General features: G+C 34.9%; 4 protein-coding genes and 1 long non-coding RNA gene across 19 annotated transcripts; 1 reads left to right on the top strand and 4 right to left on the bottom strand.

Moving 5' to 3' along the window:
- Nucleotide 1: 1 nt before the first annotated feature.
- LOC139991647 (uncharacterized) lies at nucleotides 2-2479 on the bottom strand. The gene is made up of 4 exons (XM_072011894.1): nucleotides 1552-2479; nucleotides 992-1410; nucleotides 784-924; nucleotides 2-684 (listed from the first exon to the last, which is right to left on the bottom strand). Exons 1-4 carry the CDS (start codon nucleotides 2187-2189, stop codon nucleotides 527-529), a joined length of 1356 nt encoding a protein of 451 aa, XP_071867995.1. The 5' UTR covers nucleotides 2190-2479; the 3' UTR covers nucleotides 2-526.
- A 428-nt stretch (nucleotides 2480-2907) lies between these two features.
- Nucleotides 2908-4777, bottom strand: LOC139991705 (uncharacterized). The gene is made up of 4 exons (XM_072012006.1): nucleotides 4283-4777; nucleotides 3815-4177; nucleotides 3398-3701; nucleotides 2908-3290 (listed from the first exon to the last, which is right to left on the bottom strand). Exons 1-4 carry the CDS (start codon nucleotides 4415-4417, stop codon nucleotides 3031-3033), a joined length of 1062 nt encoding a protein of 353 aa, XP_071868107.1. The 5' UTR covers nucleotides 4418-4777; the 3' UTR covers nucleotides 2908-3030.
- A 630-nt stretch (nucleotides 4778-5407) lies between these two features.
- Iml1 (GATOR complex protein Iml1) lies at nucleotides 5408-17893 on the top strand. Of its 15 annotated transcripts, XM_072011989.1 has the most exons (26): nucleotides 5408-5982; nucleotides 6058-6467; nucleotides 6542-6667; nucleotides 6736-7207; nucleotides 7288-7484; nucleotides 7562-7845; nucleotides 7915-8144; nucleotides 8230-8442; nucleotides 8502-8648; nucleotides 8720-8866; nucleotides 9540-9548; nucleotides 10593-10810; nucleotides 10953-11158; nucleotides 11225-11399; nucleotides 11458-11658; nucleotides 12449-12544; nucleotides 13040-13113; nucleotides 14579-14686; nucleotides 14775-14985; nucleotides 15061-15169; nucleotides 15248-15493; nucleotides 15584-15744; nucleotides 15827-15995; nucleotides 16099-16415; nucleotides 16487-16715; nucleotides 16803-17893. In XM_072011989.1, exons 2-25 carry the CDS (start codon nucleotides 6117-6119, stop codon nucleotides 16682-16684), a joined length of 4665 nt encoding a protein of 1554 aa, XP_071868090.1. In that variant the 5' UTR covers nucleotides 5408-5982; nucleotides 6058-6116; the 3' UTR covers nucleotides 16685-16715; nucleotides 16803-17893. The 15 variants fall into 15 exon arrangements, with proteins under 15 accessions (XP_071868090.1, XP_071868099.1, XP_071868088.1 ...); XM_072011998.1 differs by having other exon boundaries at nucleotides 10995-11158; nucleotides 16487-17893; XM_072011987.1 differs by having other exon boundaries at nucleotides 5409-5982; nucleotides 16487-17893.
- LOC139991706 (uncharacterized) lies at nucleotides 11824-13083 on the bottom strand. Its single transcript, XR_011800887.1, has 2 exons — nucleotides 13003-13083; nucleotides 11824-12922 (listed from the first exon to the last, which is right to left on the bottom strand). It is a non-coding gene; the product is annotated as an uncharacterized lncRNA (long non-coding RNA).
- Nucleotides 17136-20697, bottom strand: Tum (Rac GTPase activating protein tumbleweed). The gene is made up of 10 exons (XM_072012005.1): nucleotides 20326-20697; nucleotides 19783-19985; nucleotides 19560-19717; nucleotides 19071-19485; nucleotides 18805-18974; nucleotides 18608-18734; nucleotides 18302-18534; nucleotides 17936-18233; nucleotides 17695-17873; nucleotides 17136-17616 (listed from the first exon to the last, which is right to left on the bottom strand). The coding sequence occupies exons 1-10, from the start codon at nucleotides 20405-20407 to the stop codon at nucleotides 17553-17555; spliced, it is 1929 nt and encodes a 642-aa protein (XP_071868106.1). The 5' UTR covers nucleotides 20408-20697; the 3' UTR covers nucleotides 17136-17552.
- Nucleotides 20698-22061: the final 1364 nt, after the last annotated feature.

Here is a 22061-nt window from a genome sequence, read left to right on the forward strand (position 1 = left end):
TTCAGTTCTCTCCCTATACGTTTCTTTCAATTACCTTCGCGCAACTTCTCCTTCTTCTTTCTCTTTCTCATCCTTACTATCTACGAACTTTCAATTACATCGACTTAACGCATCTAAATATTGACCGATAAACGCTGTTCGCGATTAACTTGAGATACATGTTAACATCCATTGATCATAGGGGACGAACGTCGAAGGTTGTAAAAAAGCGAAGAATATCTGCTAGGAAATAAAGTTATCTATCGGGATATCTACTATACGTGTAGTGCGTGTGGAATCGTTCTAATCTAATCGTAGGATATGTCTTTCGTGAAACAACTGCTGTCTGTACCATACACGCGACAGTCTGCGATCCAAAATTAATTCATATTCAATGATATTCGGTTTCGTCCGTCGCTTCTTTCTAATTCTATCTCGCTTCGAGTCGTAAGAATGAAACTATGCGCGATCGTTCTTCAAACTTCGAACTGCAAACCACGTGTAGCTTCCCCGAGTTCCAACGAGTTCCAATCGATCGACGATTTAATCACTGACGAGATACAGCGCTTCTCTTACTGCTCATCCTCGGCTGACCTTGCATTTTTCTGCCGACATTCGATGCATCCTGCTCGACGTCCTCGGTATCGTCGACGATTCGCTGCCATGGCGTAGGATTCACGTACGCTGGTTTGGCTTTTTGATGAGCTGACGATAGGTAAAAATGTCGTATTATTATTACATTTCTACCATTTAAAAGCATTTCTTTCCATATATATATATATAAGACAAAATGAAGCAACTGACGCAGAAGCCCTTGCGTGGCAGGTCTCGGTTTGTTCTTCGCCTTCTTTCGCCAGTTTTCGTAGGCTTTCGTGCTCTCCTCTAATCTCTTTTTCCTTTCTTCTTCGTGCTTTTTTCGCTTCATTTCCTCTTTCTTCTGGCATGCTACACAAACATCGTAAATGCACAAATCATCAACGAGACGAAGGATAAACCCCGATGCTTTCTTTACCTCTCTCCTCTTCTTTCTTTTTACGAGCCCATTGACGAAGATACAAAGTCTTCGCTACAGCCGCTTTATCCTCCACTTCTTTCAATTGCTTCTGCAATTCTAGTTCCTTCTCTGCTACAGCTTTCTTCCTCTCCTCTTCCTTCTTTTTCATCTCGGACCATTTGACGAAATTCTCCCTCTCGCGGCATTCTCTTTCTATCTTTTCACGAGCTAGCCTATCCTCCTCCATTTGCCTCTGCCGTTCAGCCTCGTCTTCCTCCTCCTTTTTTCGTCGCGCTATTTCTTGCTTCCTTCGCATCCACTCGCTGTAAGTGATCTTCTTGCCAACGTCCGATTCATTCCGCCCGTTGCCCGTTATTCTGACACCGGATATCGATGAGGTAGAAACTTGCACGATTCGCTGTCCATCGAACGTATACCTACTTGATGAGAAATCGTATTTCGTCGGTCTTCGATTTAATCATTTTTCTACCGCCATTAAATATACAGTATAGATACAGATAAGTAATACAACAATTCGTACAAGATAACTACTACGTTTACGACACTACACGAGATACCTCTGCATTTTCCACTCGATATCCCTAGTAGAACAAAGATCGTAGCTATCGTCCGCTCTATCGGCAATTTTACAACGTCTCTCGATTCGATTCGAATGCTTACACGAGGTGACGGATTTGGAACGAACAATACCGGATCGTAAGGATGCGCATGTAGTCGGTGAATTTAAGGAATAACAACGATACGTTTCTTCGGCTGAACATTGGTCACCAGCGTGATCCATAAACGAAGCAGCCAGGTCATTATTGATGGACAGTGTGGACATCATGTCGCTGATTCCGGCGGAATCACCGCAATTTCTCACGAAACGTTCATCGTCTCTAGAACCGACCTTCGCTTCAATTTCCACCTCGTGTTCTACATCCTCGCCGTTCAACGTCTCCGCGTAAATTGCCGGATTAATGAATCGAACTTCCGTACCGGATCTAGAACTTTTAGGAATCGTACCACAGCGAATCGTTCCATTGCTTCGAGAGGTTCCAGTTCTTCTCTCACTATCATCGGACGCAACATTTTTCCAACGACTAGAACTGATCAGACATACACCGTTTCTGGTCTCAGCGTCGTTTACGCTATGCATCTCGTTAATATCATCTCTCTTACAATCATACCAGCTGTCAACGTCGTTGTCGAACATCGTCAAGCGTCCTTAATTCTCGCGTCAGGCAATACGCGATCAAGATTATTATATAACAGACAAGAGTATATCGAAATTTAACCACTCGTCACATATCGTTGGCTTCCGGTCGTGTCTTTCGACTAATCCTTCGCAGTCCCGATACGACTCGTGTACGCATATTCGTCCATCTTTCACGCGATGTTGCACTTTTCGTTTGTACAAACAACAACGAATCCCTGTTAGCGACGTATTGCCGGCACTATGCTTCAACTTGAAATTTACCGAGAAATTTGTACACGAGTACGTTCGCGCGTCCGATTTCGAATTTGATGGAGGATTGCGCGCCACCTTCGATCGTTAACACCGTTAACTCCGTTAAGCGACTCGCGATCCCACTTTACATTCACATTCGATAATTCATCCGATCGCTTGTTCTACTGATCGACCAACAAGAAAAACAGATCACATTCGATGCTTCGCGTTACATTACCATATCTTACGGCCGATCTTAACCATATCCTATACATATTTCGTTTCAGTTCCCTCCTGCGTAAGACAACTTGAATATTTGAATTTATATTTCAAACAAATATTAGAGGAACAAACATTTTTCATATTAGTTAATGTTCATTTACAATGTTCGCTTACTTTCGAAAATAATTCACAGATAATTACAAACAAAGTGCACAGACTGAATTATTTTTTCAGGGTAATGACTACAGACATATACAGTATAGTTTGTTCGCTAAAGTTCTTTATTTATCCTTTAACTTATCTATGTATCCTTATATTAACTTGTGCTTAATCGATCTATCGCCGCTTGATTCATGTTTTAATATTAATCGTGATATCAAGGAAATTAGCGTTCAGTTGATATGATATTCCGCAAGTTCGACTCAGTCGCGTTATTCTGTCGTGTGATCGTGACATACTCTTCCGTAATCTCCTCTGGTTGTACCCTATTAAAGTACGTTTCTCGACCTTGATGAACGTAATACGTATCATCGAAATTAAAGTGCAGTCCGAGTACGATATTCAGTGCAGAAGCGTCATACGCGTGACAACCGGAATATCGATACTGTGGTTTCTTATTAAATCGGCAACCTGCTGATTGAGCTCCTACAATGATAAGTTCGAATTACTTACGTACCACGATCACCGTCGTGTCTTAACGCGTAGAAAGAATATTTAATACGCAGAAAAAATATTGTTCTCAGCATATATACCGATAGGACAAATACAATCTCTTGTCAGTGCACACTGAACCCATGGCAACATTACTTTCTCTCTAATTTCTTTAACGTTTCTAATTACTAAGTGCGATGCTCTTATTAAAGGAAGAAAGAAGAAACTTTCTGCAGAAACGTGAAAATATTCATACATCTTTGGGTGCGTTAAAGAGCTAATCGCATGCCTTGTAGGCCAACTTAAGATCCCAGATTTTGGTGAAAGATACTTTGAAATGTCTGAAGAATTCAAACGCATATTAGAATCCATATACAGTATATTTCCTAATGTGTTTAAAGCTGTCTGCAACATACGAAAAGAAACCGAATAGCAAAATTCTTTGCTTCACCTCACTTTATATACGTACTTTATACACATATATATATATATATATTTATTTACAAAGATTTAGTTACCTGAATAACTAGAGGTCTATAAACATGTAGCCTATCGTCTTCAACATGGGCCGGAAATAGACTTATATCAAAATGAATCACATTACATTTCGTAGAGTTGCAAGCCGTCCTAATACTTTGCAGAGAATCGTCGTTCAATCCGACGCTATATACGACAATACTGTTATTTGGCAAAAAGTGACTGATATTTCTCACAAAGCCGTAAATGTGTTGTTCGTTTCCAGGCCTGATAAGAGAGACAACGGTCACATTTTGAGATTTAAGACTAAAAGGTGTTGTGCTTGTTTGCCCATCGAGCCCAAGCATCGCGAGATACTTGGAATCTGTCACCAAGCGCTTTTCTTCAACGTCTTTCAAATTTTCCTGGAAAGATTACAAAATATGGAGCAATTAACAGTATATAATCATTATATTATTGATACCCCATAATAACAATCAATCAACAGAGAATATTACGGTAATATTTACTTGGAAGTTTCGTAATTGCTTGTGTGTCTCTGTAACTAGAGTTTGAATGGAAGGTCGTTGATTGCTGAAAGCAATGAAGATAATGCTGCTTCCTGCTATGCAGATAAGCAACAATAGCAGGCCCTTGGTACGCATCTCTCATCATTTAATCAAATGTATTTTCAATCTTTAGACGACAATTAGGTACATACTGTACGTTAGAAATATCACAAATAGGTTATGCATCGTCAATGACATGACTGATATTTATAAAATGGATATCATGTTAACCGGAACAGGTTGCTATCGCATAAACGTCAAAGTGTAAGCTTAACACGCCCATTTCGCGAAAACAATAGTCTAAATCTTCTAGCAGATTAGATTAAATTACGTTTTTTCTGTTAACAAAACACTCTTAGCGATCTAGCAGACGCCGCATTTTTAGGAACTTTTCGATTTAATGGCAGCTCTGCGTAATGGCGACGCAACGTTCTTTACAATTTGACGCAACCGCGTAACTGCTTCGATATCTTAGAAAATTTGATTTAAATATTCGATCAAAGATTTCGTTAACCTTTTGCAGGATATAATTTTATTTTAACTTGGATATGATTTTTCATTTATTAAACCTGTTTTTATATACGGTATATGTTATTGGACAAGATTGACGAAATCTATGTTAGGATAATGACACTATATGATAACGTAGAATTTAGAAATTCCTTTTTCAAGGAAATTATTACATAATTTTTCGACTCACTAAATTGTTATATCACGGTTGAACCACTTATATCACATTTTCATGAAATTATTACTTTCTATGTTGTATGTTAGACTCATTTTCTAGATATTTAAATGACTTATGTTACCTGAAATATGGTATACAAATTCATCACAGGTCTTAACCACTACCTACGCAAGTCTGTGCGACATTAAAATATTTTGATATCAATAATTTGTTAAAGAATTTGTTTGATTTATATATAATTTAAATTCATCTATCTACGGTTAATCTATCCGTAAAGTACAGCAGATTTGTTCTCCACAATCTTTCTTTCCTTCTTTCTTCTTTTATTTGTTTCATAAAACTTAATTATTTTTCTCACAAATCTGTTTCTTTGTTCATGAAACAATACATTCATTTACTATACATGCGATGTCATTCGTTTGTCATCTCACTTTTACATCAAACATGTATAACCTAAAGTGTACATGTTCGACCGATGAATAAACCAAACCATATCGATCGTATGAGAAATACTAATGGCTAGTGACATTCTTGTATAAAACGAAACGTGTTACCAAGATTCTAAAGAATAAAGAATATTAAAAATATGGGCGTTGAGTTTAATATTAAATCTTAATCCCCTGTGTATAGTGCCAACGTTTATTCATTCTTTGAGATTTAAATGAAGTAAGACAATGTGAATAAACTTCATATGATAACAGTAGGGGATAAAGCTGGAAGAGGGAAGGATCTTGAAATTTCCGTGAAGCATAGTAGCTTAGTGGAATATTTATTATAATTAATTTACATTATCTTAATAACGTGTCATTGATAATATATATATATATATATATATATATATGTATATATGTGTATATATATATGTATATATAAATATTATGTTTCGGATCCAATACTTATTTTAAATGTATCGTAGAAATGTTTTATACTGAGTAGAAAATGGATAAGTAAGTCGTTGTTTGTTCATCTTAATGTATGTAATTTTTTACATTAGATTTATACATACAAAAAAAAAATATATAATACTATATAGCGTATCGCATTGTAGGATTCTATTCTATGACATGTTATGGTTAGATCTATGCTGAAAGAAGTAATGGCTTAGAAATGAAGCTGTATAAATTGATAGTTCACCAAAAGACCTTTAGCGAAGAAGATTTAATAATCAATCCAAAAGATCACCCTAGTATAAAAACTGGAGATGTTGTTGAAATTTATCACCCGGAGGTTGAATTTAGTCGTCTGCTCCTTCAAGTCACATCCTTTAAAGAAGATTTACAAGGAAGGGAGACAATTAGCGTGGAAAACAATGTAGCCACAATGTTTCAATTAAGAACATTTGCAGACGTATATATGAATGTTGTTAATCCAGACGATGTAGCTTTGGATTCCATCGAACTTACCTTCAAAGACCAGTATCTGGGCCGTAGTGAAATGTGGCGTCTGAAAAATAGCTTGGTAGAATAGATATTGTTTATTTTTCAACTTGTATCCAAGTATCTTGCTAAGTTAAATATAAATTTATTTATTAGGTCAATACTTGTGTATATATGAACAAGAAGATTGAGTTCTGTGGAGGCAGTATCAGATGTCAAGTATACGAAATGTGGTCACAGGGTGACAGAGTCGCTTGTGGCGTTATAACTAATGATACTAAGGTTTGCATTTGAATATAGCGGGAAAAGAAAGTATATATAAAATTGTCTATTAAAAATTTATCTTTTAGGTTGTGTTTCGTTCTTCGACCAGTATGGTGTATCTTTTTATTCAAATGAGTTCAGAAATGTGGGATTTTGACATTCACGGTGACTTATATTTTGAAAAAGCTGTTAATGGGTTTTTAGCTGATTTATTTCAAAAGTGGAAAAAGAATGGCAGTAATCATGAAGTAACGATTGTTCTATTCTCAAGAACATTTTATAATGCTAACAGTCTGGAAGAATTTCCAAATCACATGCGTGAATGTTTACAACATGATTATAGGGGAAGATTTTATGAAGATTTCTACAGGGTGGTAGTTCAAAATGAAAGATTTGAAGATTGGAGTAACGTGTTGGTACAATTACGTAAACTGTTCACAGACTATCAAAAAATTGTATTAGAATATCATCAAAAATCAGGTGTCTCTATACCAAAAGCAGTAAATTCAACAGCTGCACAGGGCAACTTTTTAGAAGTACTGAACATGTCTTTAAACGGTAATATTTAAACACGTACACATTTAGATACATAGCTTAATTTATTACAAAGTATTTCGCTTAATTTAGCTCGCTTACAGTGTTTGAGAAACATTATCTGGATCGTAGTTTTGATAGAACTGGTCAGTTATCGGTGGTGATTACACCAGGCGTAGGTGTTTTTGAGGTTGACAGAGAGTTAACGAACGTTACAAAACAAAGAATTATTGATAACGGTGTTGGTAGTGATTTGGTGTGTGTCGGAGAACAACCGTTACACGCAGTACCTTTATTAAAGGTATTTATCCTTATGAAAATATTATACAGCGCTAAGTAATAATGTTATAAATATTAATATTTGCGATATAATTTTAGTTTCACAATAAGGATACATCTGTTAACGCGCCTGATGACTATAGCATGCCGCACTGGATTAATCTCAGTTTTTATTCAACGAATAAAAAGATTCCTTATTCAACATTTATACCTCGTATAAAACTTCCTCAGAGGGTGTCAAAACAATCAGCAGAAACTGGAAAATTGCAGTGTAAAAGTAAGCTTTTACAAGAAGATGCAAAGGAATGTTTACACAATACTTTGTTCGACTATGATGCGTACGATGCGCAAGTCTTTCAATTACCTTCAGTCCATACGTCAAGGTAAATTCAATATTAAGTTAAATGGTGAAACTTTAACGCCAGATGTTCCAGTTTAAAATTTTCTATAAGTAGTTTGCAACGAGTTACGACAAGAACTAAGAAGACAAGCGTTGCCAGCATGGAAACACATAATAACGCGCATATATTGAAACTTCTGAAAAGAAAAATGTCAGATCCTGATATACATCACCCACCGCCTGAATCTCACTCACCTCCAGCTGCAACAAGAAGCGCAGCAATCTTGATACCTTCTAGAACAGATGACGTAACTAATAGCGAATCCAATGGAGAAGTCAATGGTATGTATTGAAATTACTTGTACAAATTATAAGTGTTAATAAGATATCGAAATATAATCGTATTTAACAATTATATGTTACGTAGAATCGAGGATATCGGTAAAAAGCGATTTAACCGATTCAGAAATATCACCGCCATTTAGGCCGGTTGTTGGTAGTGCTGGAAGCCCCACAAATACAATATCTCAACCTACAACTATTAGGCCTAGTAGGGCACTTATTAATCCTTTTGATCCATCTCACGTTACAATTAAATTAACCAGTAACAGACGAAGATGGACACATATTTTTCCCAAAGGTAATTACTAATAAAGAAAAGATTATTAGATAATCGTTTAAATTCAACTAATATCGTAGGGCCAACAGGTGTTCTTATACAGCAGCATCATTATCAAGCTGTGCCAACGCACATGTGTTCAGAATCACAATCCGATGCTACTTCCACTATAAGTGGTTCCCCTATGGAACATAACGACGTCTCTAATTCAAATCAGTTTCAAGATCGTTAGTATTTCATATAAAATACATAAGTCGTGTATTAATATAATACAGCACCGCAACTGTGTTTTTCATAGACACAAAGAATAAACCGCAGAGATTAAATCTTTTACTATCAGGCGCTGATAAAAGTGGGAATCCGATATCCTCTACAGGCAATAAGTCTTTGACACTGTTATGGGGTGCTACTGGTGAACAGGAATGGACACCGGCACTAACAACAGGTTTGCATATATTCTAATAAAGCGACATTTACAACATAAATATACTATATAACTACTGGCAAATAATATTTTATAACATATCCAAATAACAACATTAGCCATATTATTATTCGCAAGTTGTCCAAAAATTATTATAAAATGAGTTTACAGTTTGAAGAAAGAATTTTGAAAGGATTTCTAATTAAGCAAACGATTAATTCATGTGGTACAAAATATTAGACAATTAATTACGGATGTATAATGCTTCTTGGCAATTTTAGGAGAACAATAAAGGCATACATAAGTAAAATAACGTAGGTGTAATATTATAAATTATTCAATCGATGCACAAATTCATTCTTATCATTCATACTTAATACCAAGAAGGATTAATCAATATAATTTTGAAACATAATTTCTTAAAGAATGAAAATAGTTGATACAAATTTCAGGGAAAGATATTGCTTTCCAAGTAGAATAGAATGAAAGTTTAATACACAGTCACACGATCATCATGCATAAGAAGTATTTTCATTCTTGGACATATTCATATTTATTTTTGAGGCTCATCGATCATTTATATGAATAATATTATTATTACATTTATTTCCATGCTATGGTACGTCTTATTGGGATGCAACGCTGGACGCATTGACGCGTGTGTGATGTACAACTATGATGTCACATTAAACAGCAATCATAGGTTAGCGCCATACGTTATTGGGGGTTGATTCGGTTATGGTACACATTCTTTCCTTCTTTTTTTTTTTTTTTTTTCTCTCTCTCTCTCTCTCTCTCTCTCTTTTTCTCCTTTCCAGGGCATTAAATTTGTAGTAACTTTTGTTCTTCATAGCTCTAGTCTTTACGATTCTTCTATGCATGTATGTCCTCTGTTGCAAAAATGTAATTCCAAAATAATTTCTATAAATAATCTATTAAATATTTGTTACTATTACGATTACTTATACACCTACATAGGATTCTTTTGTTATTTCTTATTTCTTATTTCTACTTGTTTCATAAAATATTTGCACTGTTCAAAATTCTAATTTCATCGGATTCTCTACATATACTATGAATTTTATATCATATATTCTTCAAACATTCTCTCATCCGCTTTATAATCCTTCCACTCTATCATCTCGCTTTAAGATCGCACTTACTTATATTACTAGTAATAAGTAGTTGTACGATATTTGATATTATTTACTAATAACGTATAGAAATGTAATTTTATGGGAATAATCGAAGTACCTTCTTCTTTTATGCAAATTATCGTTGACGCGGTATATTTGTTCCGATTATGCATACACGTTCGTCTCCTTCAATATTATTTTCATAAACTTAGTTTGTTATGCTTCGTAACAAACTATTTCGAGAATTCATTGAATTACGTTACAAATAATACTTCTTGCATTGCATGCTTTAGTACTAAATCATGGTCATCTTGGATATCATATACTGGTAACACATATTGAAATACTAATATAATCACTATCTTTGTTTGGGATGCATAAATTATTTAATATGTACTTGCACTTGTACAATAATTTTGTGAAAATTTCTCCTGTGTATTATATCTGTGTGTATTTGCATTAACTGCTGCATAAATAATACCTAGATTTAGTACTTACGTAGTCACGAAAATTAACATTATATATTAAAAATAGTTCATTTATTTATTCATTTGAAGCAGTCTAAGATGCAAATTGCATTTTTCATATATATCCAGCATCATATTTTGTAGGTGTTGATTGGAAATCATTGACAATACCAGCATGTTTGCCAATTACAACAGATTATTTTCCCGATAAAAGAAGTTTACAAAACGACTACGTTGTGTCGGACTATAATCTTTTGCCTGACGACGTTAATACAGATTTTGCTCAACAACGAGCAATATATAAAAAACCTTTAACAACTGCCGAAGTATTTAAGGAGCTTGTATCGCAACGATTAGCACAGGTATTATGCCAATCATGCCTTCAAACGTGATCTTTTCCCGTATGTGTGCAATTCCGTGTAACTATGTTTATTTTCTTTCTCTTTTTTTTTCCTGTTTTTCTTTCTTTCTTTATCCTTCTCTTCTTTTCTTCTCTGAATCAAGGGTTTTCAATTAATTATTTTACCGCAAAATAATCAAACTCAGAGCCATACACCCGGTAGTAACGCTGTCCCCGCGATAAGCTCTGTAATGCGGGGACGGCAAACAGAATCAGAACCAAAGGAGGAATATTTGCTAAGCATTGGGAGAATATTTCACAAAATATCTTTATTCGATAATTGTATAACGGTAACGAGATATCGGCCAAGGTGAGATTTAATTACGTTACAAATTAATGAGAAGTAAAGAGAGAATATTTGAATGTATCCTTACAGGCATCCTTACCCTCCGTTCAATATTCATTATCTTTATCGATTTCACGCACCTCATCACGACACGTACGAAGTATCATGGGTATCTTTTACAACAGAGAAGCTTGAAAATTACAATTGGAATTATTTGGATCATTACATCTGTACCAGGGGCCATACTGATTTTGCTTTAGTAGAGGTAAGATTTGTATCGTATATTATTTCAATTTTATTCTGAGATCGTTAAAAATTTCTAGGCGCTTAAATACTGGAGATTTCGCGTGTTTTTACTTCCTTTGCACAATTCGGCGACTCGAAAATTTTTAGAGGGATCATCAAGATGTGATATATACACACCTCTCACCATTTCCGAACAAGTGTCTCTCTTGGACGGATTTTTACGGTTCATCGAGCTGTGGCCGAATAAAATACGCCGCCCGAATCCGAACAAAAATTGGGTAACTTTTGCATAAAATTTTCTTAATATATAACATCATAGCCTGATTTTTCAGTTTATGGGAATTGAACGATGTAAAACATAAACATTTTAAATCGATTGAAATTATTGAAAAGGGGAACATCGAGTAAAATCCAATTGATAGATGTTTCGCTATTATATCCTGTTTTTCGTCTAAACTAGAACATTACGTTACTTTGGGTTTAACTAACGATCTATTTTGTACCATATTGCGCTGTACTTTTGCACTCTAGAATTGACTGTCGCATGCCTGATGTACGACGCCTAAGTAACGCAATTTTGATGCTTTTGTTAGTTTCGAATAATTGATTAGTTCGTTTAATATCAACAGTTGTAATTCTCCTTTATTTTTCTTTATTTCGCAATTTTTGTTTTGCAAGAGTTTCAACGCAGCGCCATTGTAATTTATAGCGTGTTTCTTTCAGTGGTGTACTAAATATACAGGAGGATGAAACAAACAGTAACACGAGGGTTAATTTAAGTTTAAAAGAGAGGAGCACGATTTTTTCACAAGCTTATTTGGCACTCGATAAATCACTTACGGTGGCTATTACCTACTCGAATTTGACGATATTTTTTTTTTTTTTTTTTTTTTTTTATTACATACAGATACTAATTATTTTCAAATAACAATCTCTGAACTAGTATTTATAGCTGGCGGGTGTCAATGTCAAAATTACACTGTCACACGAGAGAGATATACACGTAATCGTAGATAGAAATAGACGAGTGGAATGTTAGGAGAGGGCATTTAGCATGATATGTTTCAGAATCCTTCGACTCTAGGTGGTGTTTCCCAGAGAGATCCTGCCTCTCACTTGACCAGACGCAGGCACAGCACGAGCCTGATTGTCCTCACTAACCAGGTACATCCTCGCATCCTGTAGCCTCAGTACGCTGATCCGGATGTCAATGAAATCACATTATCATCTCTATCCGTCGATCTCAGAATATATAGGACGCCTCCTTTGGCAATTTGGGGCGGACACCCATGAATTCTTGACGTTCTTTTTTTCTTTTTTTAATCTTTATATATTAGTTACATCCAGTTCTTTAGTAATGTTAGATTCTAACAGCAAGTTTGTCAGAACATTCAGACAGCTTACACAACGTATTACACGATGCAACCATGCTTGATATCTGCCTTGAATGCGCACATGATTTTTTTTAGCAAGCTTTTGTGTAATGCAGAACGCCAACATTTTATTTATCTTCTTCTCTCTTCGTCGATGTAATAATGCTCCCTGAATAAAATGTTAACAATGCATTACATAATGAAACAGACCGGTGATATACTACCTCATGATCATGAGCTTGTTCATACATTTACAGTTACCCATACTATTCATCGTGCTTTTCAGACCAATCTAGTCGGCAGCTCTCCCTTCAGGGAGCGACTCGGAAGCAATCGTCTACCAGAGAAACCGAGACCAAGGTTTGAATAAGCTTAGATTGATGATTTCGGCATTGTTGCTTCGGCAAATGTAATAGTATAGCTTGCAACCTATTGCATCTTGCAACGAAATGTCCATTGAAATTTGATGTTTTATACCACCTTTTCATTTTGCTTGTTCGCTTCTCTGCTTGCTGCATCGGTTTAATTACTAAATATTAACTGCTTTAAATTGTTCATATACGACGCGTATAATTATATTTGTCGTTGATACGATCATACAAAATGATTGAAAATCGAATTGCTTTTGCTGGAATTATAAGTCCAGTCTTTATGGAGTATTATTGATTTATTCGATACGTATTTCGACATTATTTATTGATACAATAAACGATAAGGCATCGAAATTATATATTCATTATATATCAAAAAAAAAAAAAAAAAAAAACGTAGAAAAATTTGTGCAGCTCTGCCCATTCAGTTTCAGTTTTATGAGTATCATATACAGTTTTGTATGAATTATGCACATTGAAACCAATACCGCACATAATTCCCGACAAACTGCACATCTGCATGTTTTACAAAACGATGCCGGCGAAACGGTAAAGATTTGTGCGTACGTGTTGTACAAACAATTATTACGTAGCGTTAAGGAGGCTGGCCTAGAAATTCCATATTATTCGATCGATCTTGCGTTATTTGCTTTAAGATATTACGATGCTTCTACTCTGGTGATGAACACAAAGGTACCTTTGATTCAAATTTCTGGGAAGGGTGTGCTCAGAATAGAAGAGAGCTGTATTTGTAAATGTTTCGGTACAATCTTTGTTGTACATATTTCCCATTCTATACTTTTCAGCTGCTTTCATCCTTCTTTTCATCATTTAGCAAAAATCAGATACAGAGCATTTGTACCGTTTATCTCATCATAGATAATGGTAGAACGTTGCAGAAAATTTCCAAGAATGTGATTTACAATTGTACAAATACTCTGTATGGTAGAAAAAAAGATTGGTGGTGAGTGAGGGAGTGACGGGGTTCTCTGTACAGGAGAGGCATGTAGTGAATACCGCTGCGACTGCCCGCACGTGCCTCGACACTCCTCGCCACGTGCCAAGCAGGTTGGTGTTTTAATCTTTTAAATTTCTTCGACTTAACTTTAAATTTCAATATTTGCCGTTGACAGCAAGATATGTATGTGCATCTATATTACAATACCGAAGCTATCGAATTAAGAAGCTATCGATTCTTACATTTAAATATCAAGATATCGGTTCTATCCTTATCCATTTTTATGTACATACATATTCTGTATATAGATACAGGGCATTCTATCTTATACTTTTGTTTGAAAAAGAGAATAAATATTATTACGCAGATGCAAATTTTCTTGCTTTTCACATTAGACATTGCTTAATTTTCTCTATTGCTCTGTTTCTCTGCCATACACCACTGTGATGATAATACAAGCACTATGCGATTAATTGGTTTCACTTGTTTTTGTTAGATCAGGTTCCAAAGTGATGGATAGGGGCCGAATCTCGCCTGCCAGCGAAGCTGTGTTGCCCCTTTCACTTGAACAACAGCAAGACCATTTCGATTCTAACGAAGATAGGTAAACTAAACGTCGAGTTTCATCTCACACACATCCGCATAAATCGTTTGCATAAACGTTATATTGATTATTTCAATTTCGTTGCCAGTAGTACGAACATGGAATTGACAAAGTTAAAGAACACCGCGTCAAACAACGAAATTCTAGAAGCAATGAAACACCCGCAAAACGGCGTTGGATTCCTCACGCAACACCCATCTCTTCCAAGCCAAACATTTGTTAGCGCAGATGCAGTGCAATGGTTAAATAATCACATAGAAGCAGGAGTAACCGTGGAGAGTGCCATCAATATAATGAATGTAAGAATAACGTTGTTATTATACGCTGAAGTTATTGATTCTATGTATTTCTATAATATACTTTCATACATCTAGGGTATGATACAAGACAAGCTCATATGCCATGCATCCGGAGATTTTTCTAAACCATTCATCCTAGGATTTTATTTGTATCACATAGTACAAGATAAAGAAAATCAAAGAGGTAAAGGAAATTATCGTATATTAATTATATAGTAATTCGTTGTTTATTGTTTGTATAATTTTTCCTATTATTTTTAAGCTGGCGATTATTTCTCGCCGCTCGGTGATTTGCAAAGCTTTGAAAATGAATGGGTAGAAGTCGAAATAAGGGCACCCAAAGGCTGGTGTGAACCATCTTCGCCAGGATCGTTCCCCCTGATGTCATCTCCAATGACTATACCCAGCTGCGACGCTACTACTGTAGACGAATCAAACGTAGCGCCGTTTCTTAAAGACGAGTTAGACAACATATCCGACATGACGGATGAGCATGGAGAATGGCAAGGTAATTTTTTATACTTCTGCCGGTGTTCGTGTATTTTCCATTTCTTGTCTCTCCTAATTCGCTTGTATTATTATTTACTTTGCCTCTTAGTTCCGTCATATAAACATACTCATCTAGATATAGACATAAACAATAGAAGCGATAGAATCGAATGGGGACATCTAAGATATCAATCAATATACAAAGTAGATCATTCTTACGAACTAGTGGTACAATGGGTTGCATCGTCTGGTAGTATAGTCGCCGACCTTGTAAGTATATATTTTTTCTGATCTAAAGCGAGTTCATATTTCGAAATATAACAACTACACGTTTGGATTTCAATCTGGGAAGATATTTGTGTGGCAGCGTAAGGCTCAAATGTGCGGAATTCAAATGGTTCCTATCCCAAGCGATCTACTAGCATTACCGTTCACTTTAAAAAGTGATCCTTTAAGGGGGCCTATTTTTATACCGTTAAATACAGAGTGTCTTATGGCAAACAAACGACATCTTTTCGAAGGTTTGTTCCCAGTATCAACGCGAATTAAACCGCTAATTAAAGAACGAATGGTTATCTTATCAATGATTGATCCAATGGCTCTTCCATTGGTTCTTGATTCCAGAATTTCGTGAAGTAACCTACGCGCAAAGACTCTTTCTTTTTCAAGAGACAATTGTACAAAGATTTGGCTTTGTTCCGTGCCTGATAGAAAGTAATGAAAACGATCACCAGTACGTTCATATGACCGGCAACGCATTCATACTGATCCCATCTACGACAAATACAAGATCACGTCCTCGAACTGCTACCAACATAGTGAGACGAAACACAGGTCAAAAGGGATATCCAATTCATTCTGATCAACCCAGCCCTCATGAAGCTTACATTACGAGACACGTTAGCGGGAAGAATAAAGATGACTACAACAAAGACAAGAGGGTAGGTAATCTGTGTAGAATTCTTTGAGTAAGAAGTTGTTAGAATTGAAATGAATTCTCTCGTCTGTTTAGATTGGTTTCCTTTGGTCGTGGAATCACATGCTTAGTCGAAAATGGAAATCATCATCCACGTTAGTTGGCGATGAATTGTTTCAGAAAAAGCTCATACAAGATTTTAGGCATTTTTGTTCGAACGGGGACAATAGATTGAAACAGTTCTGGGAACATTGCTGGGAGATAAAAGAAAAATCGTGTACGAAAACAATCTAAAGGATCAAATTGAATGTATAACATAAATATCGTTTTATAAGCTTATATTTCAATTGTAGTATTTAGAAAATTTAATTTTATCGCCATTAAAGTAAGTACTTCGTTTTAGACGGTTAAGAAATCATTTCGAATTTAACATGTACTTTGTGATACAGTTGTTATTACGATAACGGTAGTGTGTACAGAATTAAAGATATATTTTAATGCTTAAAAGAAGAAAGATGTAAATGAAGTGAAAACTAATGTTTATTACATATATATATATATTTCAAGTTCACTTAGAATTAGTTTGCATAAGGCATCTGTTGTTTTTACGGCACCGATAGTAGGAAATTTATAATTTTTGTTACTTGTTAATACGTGTATTTATACACCTACGAAAGTAAGGAAACGAAGCTATATTGAAATAAAAAATGGTCTGTATTTTCATTGAATCGAACATTTCTTGAAATGTTGTTATTAACAAAAATATCACATTTATTTAATTCTACACATATAACATTACGCCTTAGTGCTATATAATTGTATTTTAATCTCAATTCAGGGAAATACTGGTATCGTATTAACGTCACCGCATATTTTCACACGTTTAAAGTCATCATAAAGGATATATAAACATAATATATTATTAACATTTTAATTTTGCTTATTTTTAATATTCTATTTCTAATGTTCTAATATTATTCCGTACCATACGTTACATAAAAATACATTTTATGTCAAAATATTACAAAATTTTAAATAGAACGTAGAAAAATTATGTTGCACATTGAACAAATATTAATTATTTATGTTCAAGGAGTCAATAATTATTTAGAAATTATTTGCATCTCGATGTAAGTATAATTTAAATACATATCTATACCTGTCAGTAAGCTACTCTAGAAGGAGATGCAGCAAAGTACTTCTTGTTTTTCCTCATAAATGTCCGACTGTAATAACAATATCCGAATATGAGTATCTTACGTAATTGATTTCAAATCAAAAGTACGTAATAATAAGATGCAAACCTAGAAGTGAGTGGAGTATTAAAGAAGCCACGGGAAATGCTGCGTTTAAGTAAAGATTCCTGAGATGGTGTATGCTGTAACTCACCGGTTCTATGAGGACCACCGATATTGTTTTGATTTTCGGGATTAACGAAATTTGCCCAATAGTCTGAAGGAATTTTCAATAAATTTTCCACTATCTATAAAAAGAAAAGCAAAAGGTCAAGCAAACGTTATTTAAATTTTTTATTATAATACTTACAGCGACTTGATTACTTGTCTCTGAAAGAAGAGAATTGGGCGATGGTTTCTGGCAACTATAGCCGACCAAAGTAGGCCCAAAAACTTTAGCTAAATTAGTTATTGGCATTTTACATTCTGGACTACTCGATACTCTTTGTAAGTGCAAGATTAAAAAGGCAAGCGTGTCTCTGTTAGGTTGAGGTAATTCAGAAATTGCTTGGTACAAAGCAGCATCAGCGTCTTGTTTATCAGTAATAGTAGTTGCCCGAACAAAGTCTGCCCATAATCCGACAGTGATTAACGGCTCTCGTAACGATCTAAGAGTAAGGAAGAAACTAAATAAATTGTTTCGCTTGTACAGAACAAAATATTCGAATCAACGTACCTAAGGAAATCTTTAAGGGTAGAACATATGGTAGATATATCGACATCGGAAAGATTGGGCGCACCTTTGCCTTTAAGGAATTTCTCTTTTAGACATTTTACCTCCGTTAAACCGCCATTTACCCTGTACAATCCTTGTTCGCTCATTCCCCTCAATTCTATTTCGTTGATGCAATGAACAACCAGCGATGGTACCATTGGCGGGATCATCGGTGTATAATCCGCTATCGTTCCCTAAGAACAGTTTGCCGTCACTTTTTATCATATACCTATATATACAGGGATACCGCGATTTTCAAGAGCTTACCGATGCTCCTCGTAGTGTAGGTGTATTTCCAGTAGGTACACACGGTAATGGAACTAAGTCTTTGCATTCCATATGAGCTGTAGCTCTACAATCTTTACATTTCAGGGCTACCTTTCCAAATCGAATCCTAAAATGTTATTTATAAAAGTATTTCTATGATACCTTACTACGAACCTTAATCCTTATAAATATTTTACCTCTTGTCACATGGTGTACAAACTTCCGGTTTAATTACCGTCTTCGCTACAAAGCTATGCCCTCTAGCCGATTTCGTATTTAAAGTATATCCGCCTATGTTTGGACTAGGTTTAAAAACGCCCTCGGAATCTGATTCTGATGTAAGAGCTTCTATTTTTGGCGCAGAAGGCTGTAATATAATTTTCACTCTGTTATTTTAACTGAAATTGCAGAAGCATGGAAAAGAAAGAAGAAAGATGCGTTTAATTCAAACAAAATAACTTACAGCAGTATCCATTTGAATATCGTTCGTATCGACGGGTGTCAATTTTGATTTACTACGATCACCACTTTTACGTCTTTTACGCGAATTATGTAAAGGTTCTTGCGGATCTATGTTTTCATCCCCAGGTATAGCTTCAATTACAGAAGATGCAGTGATATTGCCATCTTTTGGCATCACTACCGTAGTTGTGGCTACTATTCTATCAGACGAAGTTAATTCTGCAGCTTTTTGTATGACTGTACTACGTCGCTTTTTCGTGGAATATTCACCACTTGGTCTGTGCTCTATCCATTCACGTTTCTTATGATTCTGTTGAATGATTGCACTAACATCTAAATCATCTTCTGACTTTGAAAAGCAACTTAAGTCACTTAAAATAGAGCCAGTGGAGTCCAGCTCCGCTATAGTATTTAATCTAAAAACGATAATTAATCAATGTTTTCCTACGTATCAATCGATATCACTCTATATAAATAGAAGGAAACTCACTTGTCATTTTGATGTACATCCTTAATATTATATACATTACTGTGACGACCGTTTAACGTAGTGTTATTCAAAAATTGTAATTTTTCGCGGGTTTCGTCGTTTAAATTTCTCCCACCATCATTAAATAAAAGATCTCTGGCCATAGCAATTTGTTTTTCCTATATACAAGTAACGACGATATATTGTCGAGTGTTTAAGAATCACGAAAGAATAACATATTTACCAATGAATTTCGTTGTTCTTCAACGGCACGTCTTCTCTTTTTCTCTTCATCTAGAAGTCTTCTGGCGTGACTTAATTTTTTATCTAAATCAGCTGCCTCTTGATGAGATTTCTCTAAAGCTGAATGAAGACGTTGACATTCTTGTATAGATGCTAACCATTTCTGTCTCATTTCTTCTTGATTTACAGCAAACTTTAGAAATTCTACATAAAAAATAGGATGTATCTTTTATTTAATGCTAGAATTACAAATGGTTTCACATACGAGTACAATGATGTTAAATGATATAGTAAATTAACTCGAAACTACGTTAAAGAAATGAAACAACATGACTGTGTTGTCTTCGTTTTCTATGTACATATTTACAATAGCAATTTCATCGTTAAATTATAGCACGAATGGAAAGAACGCAAGAAATATGGAAAAGAATATGGGGCATGGAAAACATTTATATACAAAAGCTTAGGCATGCGTACTTTTTCAATGTATCTTTTTATAATCTAGTAAAACATTGTAGAGAGCAAAAATATATGAAAACCAAACCTTCTTCGCAAGCTCCGTTTAGATGTACATTCATACATCGAACCACTTCATCGTGACTCGCCAGCAACGATAACGATGTCATCTTCAAATTGATATAGAATTCGTTTAAGAGAAATTAAAATATATCGTCATGTATACAAGCCACGCCGACAACAGGTTCGCGACAACTTTTTATCGATTATTCCAATTTTACAATACTTGTATCGTTGCGAATATCAATTCATTCGAACTTTAACTATAAATTCGATAATATGACGCGTGTAATGCATTTCTATCATTAATTTTTTATAATAGTAAGTAGAAATCGCTTCTTCGATGCACACACATAGTACCACGTTATATCACTTAGCCGTTGACATTGTAAGTACGTTGAATACGCACGCCAATCGTTTCTCGTACAATTCAAATTCGACCAATCAGAGGGATACATTTTCGATCAGTTTTTTTTATTTCTCCGCTAGATGTCTCTCATGTTAATCCAACTGTGGTAACCTGCATTACCGGCATACCCACCAGAGAGAATACGTTTTTGATGAAATCATGGCCGCATGGTCACTTCCGTTACTCTTCATAAAAGAGCGAAATGGTTGCCCGATAGGAGATACCTAGCGAAAGGTTCCTCAGTCAATTGTATTACAATGATATGACAGACGAGTTCGGCTTTGAATGTAATTTTTGAAGTTTCTCTTCTTAGCACGAACATTGATAAAGAAACCAACAGAAACGCGGCCTTTTAAATTTGAAAGTCTTATATTCCGATATATGAAATCAATTTATAATTTTATTCTTATTTGTTATAGTTATTTGTTAAATAAATTATATTGTATTGTATTATACAAATACAATACAATGCTTAATACAATAGTTTCGAAACAATTGTTTTTGATAAAAATATCGAGTATTTTGATTAAGTGTGTATGCTGTAGTAGAAGGAAAAATTTGATGTATGAGATATATATACATATATATATACATATGTATGGATAATTTGTATTCTATTTAAAAAGAACATTATAAATGTCGAACAACATCTTTCATATCTTTCCTATTTTTGAACTGTCTTAACTTATTATGCATATCATTATGCCAAAGTAAAGTTGGAATTCCAATATAGCTCAATATCGTTATATATATATATATATATATATATATATTTATTTATTTATTGGTTTGTGGGTTATTTGGTTCTTTGCCTTCTTTGAACTATTGCTATTACTCCCGATTCTACTCTTCCTATATGATACCCTTAGTTTCAAGCTTCCATTCACGAAGTTCATCAACTCCTACATTTCTTTCTCAATGGTTTCCCATTTTTTTTTGGTCATTCCCTATCTCTTAATACGTTTGACTCAACTTCTTTGTACATGGGTCGTTTATTTAATATTTTCTATTCCTCCTATATTAAATATTTGACACGATGGCAGGTTTTCTTCTATTATTTGTCTTATTCCAGCTTTTGGTGTTGCGTTGCTTCTTACTTGTGTGATCCAATGATTTTATTATTAATTTATTCCCTTTTTGTAATTTCTCCCAATATCCTTTGGAGAACCTTTCCTCCCTCATTCGTGACAGCTCCCTCAAGTACCTCAATTCTCGCTTTATTATTTCTAATTCGAAGCTAACCCTTCCTGTTTCTGCTCTTGCTATATATCCTGATACGTACCTGATTGTACATAGCATTCTTTTCTAATTCACCTGTATTCCTATGATGTATGACGTTGATTTTATATTGACTC

This window comes from Bombus fervidus, chromosome 10, assembly GCF_041682495.2.
Source record: "Bombus fervidus isolate BK054 chromosome 10, iyBomFerv1, whole genome shotgun sequence".
Taxonomy (NCBI): Eukaryota; Metazoa; Arthropoda; class Insecta; order Hymenoptera; family Apidae; genus Bombus; species Bombus fervidus.

What these genes read in the sequence shown, in the direction of transcription:
- LOC139991647 (XM_072011894.1), bottom strand. Translation starts at nt 2,189, where the DNA reads ATGTTCGACAACGACGTTGACAGCTGGTATGATTGTAAGAGAGATGAT. An exon ending in ATCGAGTGGAAAATGCAGAG is followed by an intron (nt 1,411 to 1,551) that starts GTATCTCGTGTA and finishes CTCATCAAGTAG; the next exon opens with GTATACGTTCGATGGACAGC. An exon ending in AAAGAAAGAAGAGGAGAGAG is followed by an intron (nt 925 to 991) that starts GTAAAGAAAGCA and finishes ATGTTTGTGTAG; the next exon opens with CATGCCAGAAGAAAGAGGAA.
- LOC139991705 (XM_072012006.1), bottom strand. Translation starts at nt 4,417, where the DNA reads ATGCGTACCAAGGGCCTGCTATTGTTGCTTATCTGCATAGCAGGAAGC. An exon ending in ATAGACCTCTAGTTATTCAG is followed by an intron (nt 3,702 to 3,814) that starts GTAACTAAATCT and finishes CGTATGTTGCAG; the next exon opens with ACAGCTTTAAACACATTAGG. An exon ending in AGATTGTATTTGTCCTATCG is followed by an intron (nt 3,291 to 3,397) that starts GTATATATGCTG and finishes TTATCATTGTAG; the next exon opens with GAGCTCAATCAGCAGGTTGC.
- Iml1 (XM_072011989.1), top strand. Translation starts at nt 6,117, where the DNA reads ATGAAGCTGTATAAATTGATAGTTCACCAAAAGACCTTTAGCGAAGAA. An exon ending in ATCCAATGGAGAAGTCAATG is followed by an intron (nt 8,145 to 8,229) that starts GTATGTATTGAA and finishes TATGTTACGTAG; the next exon opens with AATCGAGGATATCGGTAAAA. An exon ending in AGATAAAGAAAATCAAAGAG is followed by an intron (nt 15,170 to 15,247) that starts GTAAAGGAAATT and finishes ATTATTTTTAAG; the next exon opens with CTGGCGATTATTTCTCGCCG.
- Tum (XM_072012005.1), bottom strand. Translation starts at nt 20,407, where the DNA reads ATGACATCGTTATCGTTGCTGGCGAGTCACGATGAAGTGGTTCGATGT. An exon ending in GATGTACATCAAAATGACAA is followed by an intron (nt 19,486 to 19,559) that starts GTGAGTTTCCTT and finishes TATCGTTTTTAG; the next exon opens with ATTAAATACTATAGCGGAGC. An exon ending in TGTACACCATGTGACAAGAG is followed by an intron (nt 18,735 to 18,804) that starts GTAAAATATTTA and finishes ATAACATTTTAG; the next exon opens with GATTCGATTTGGAAAGGTAG.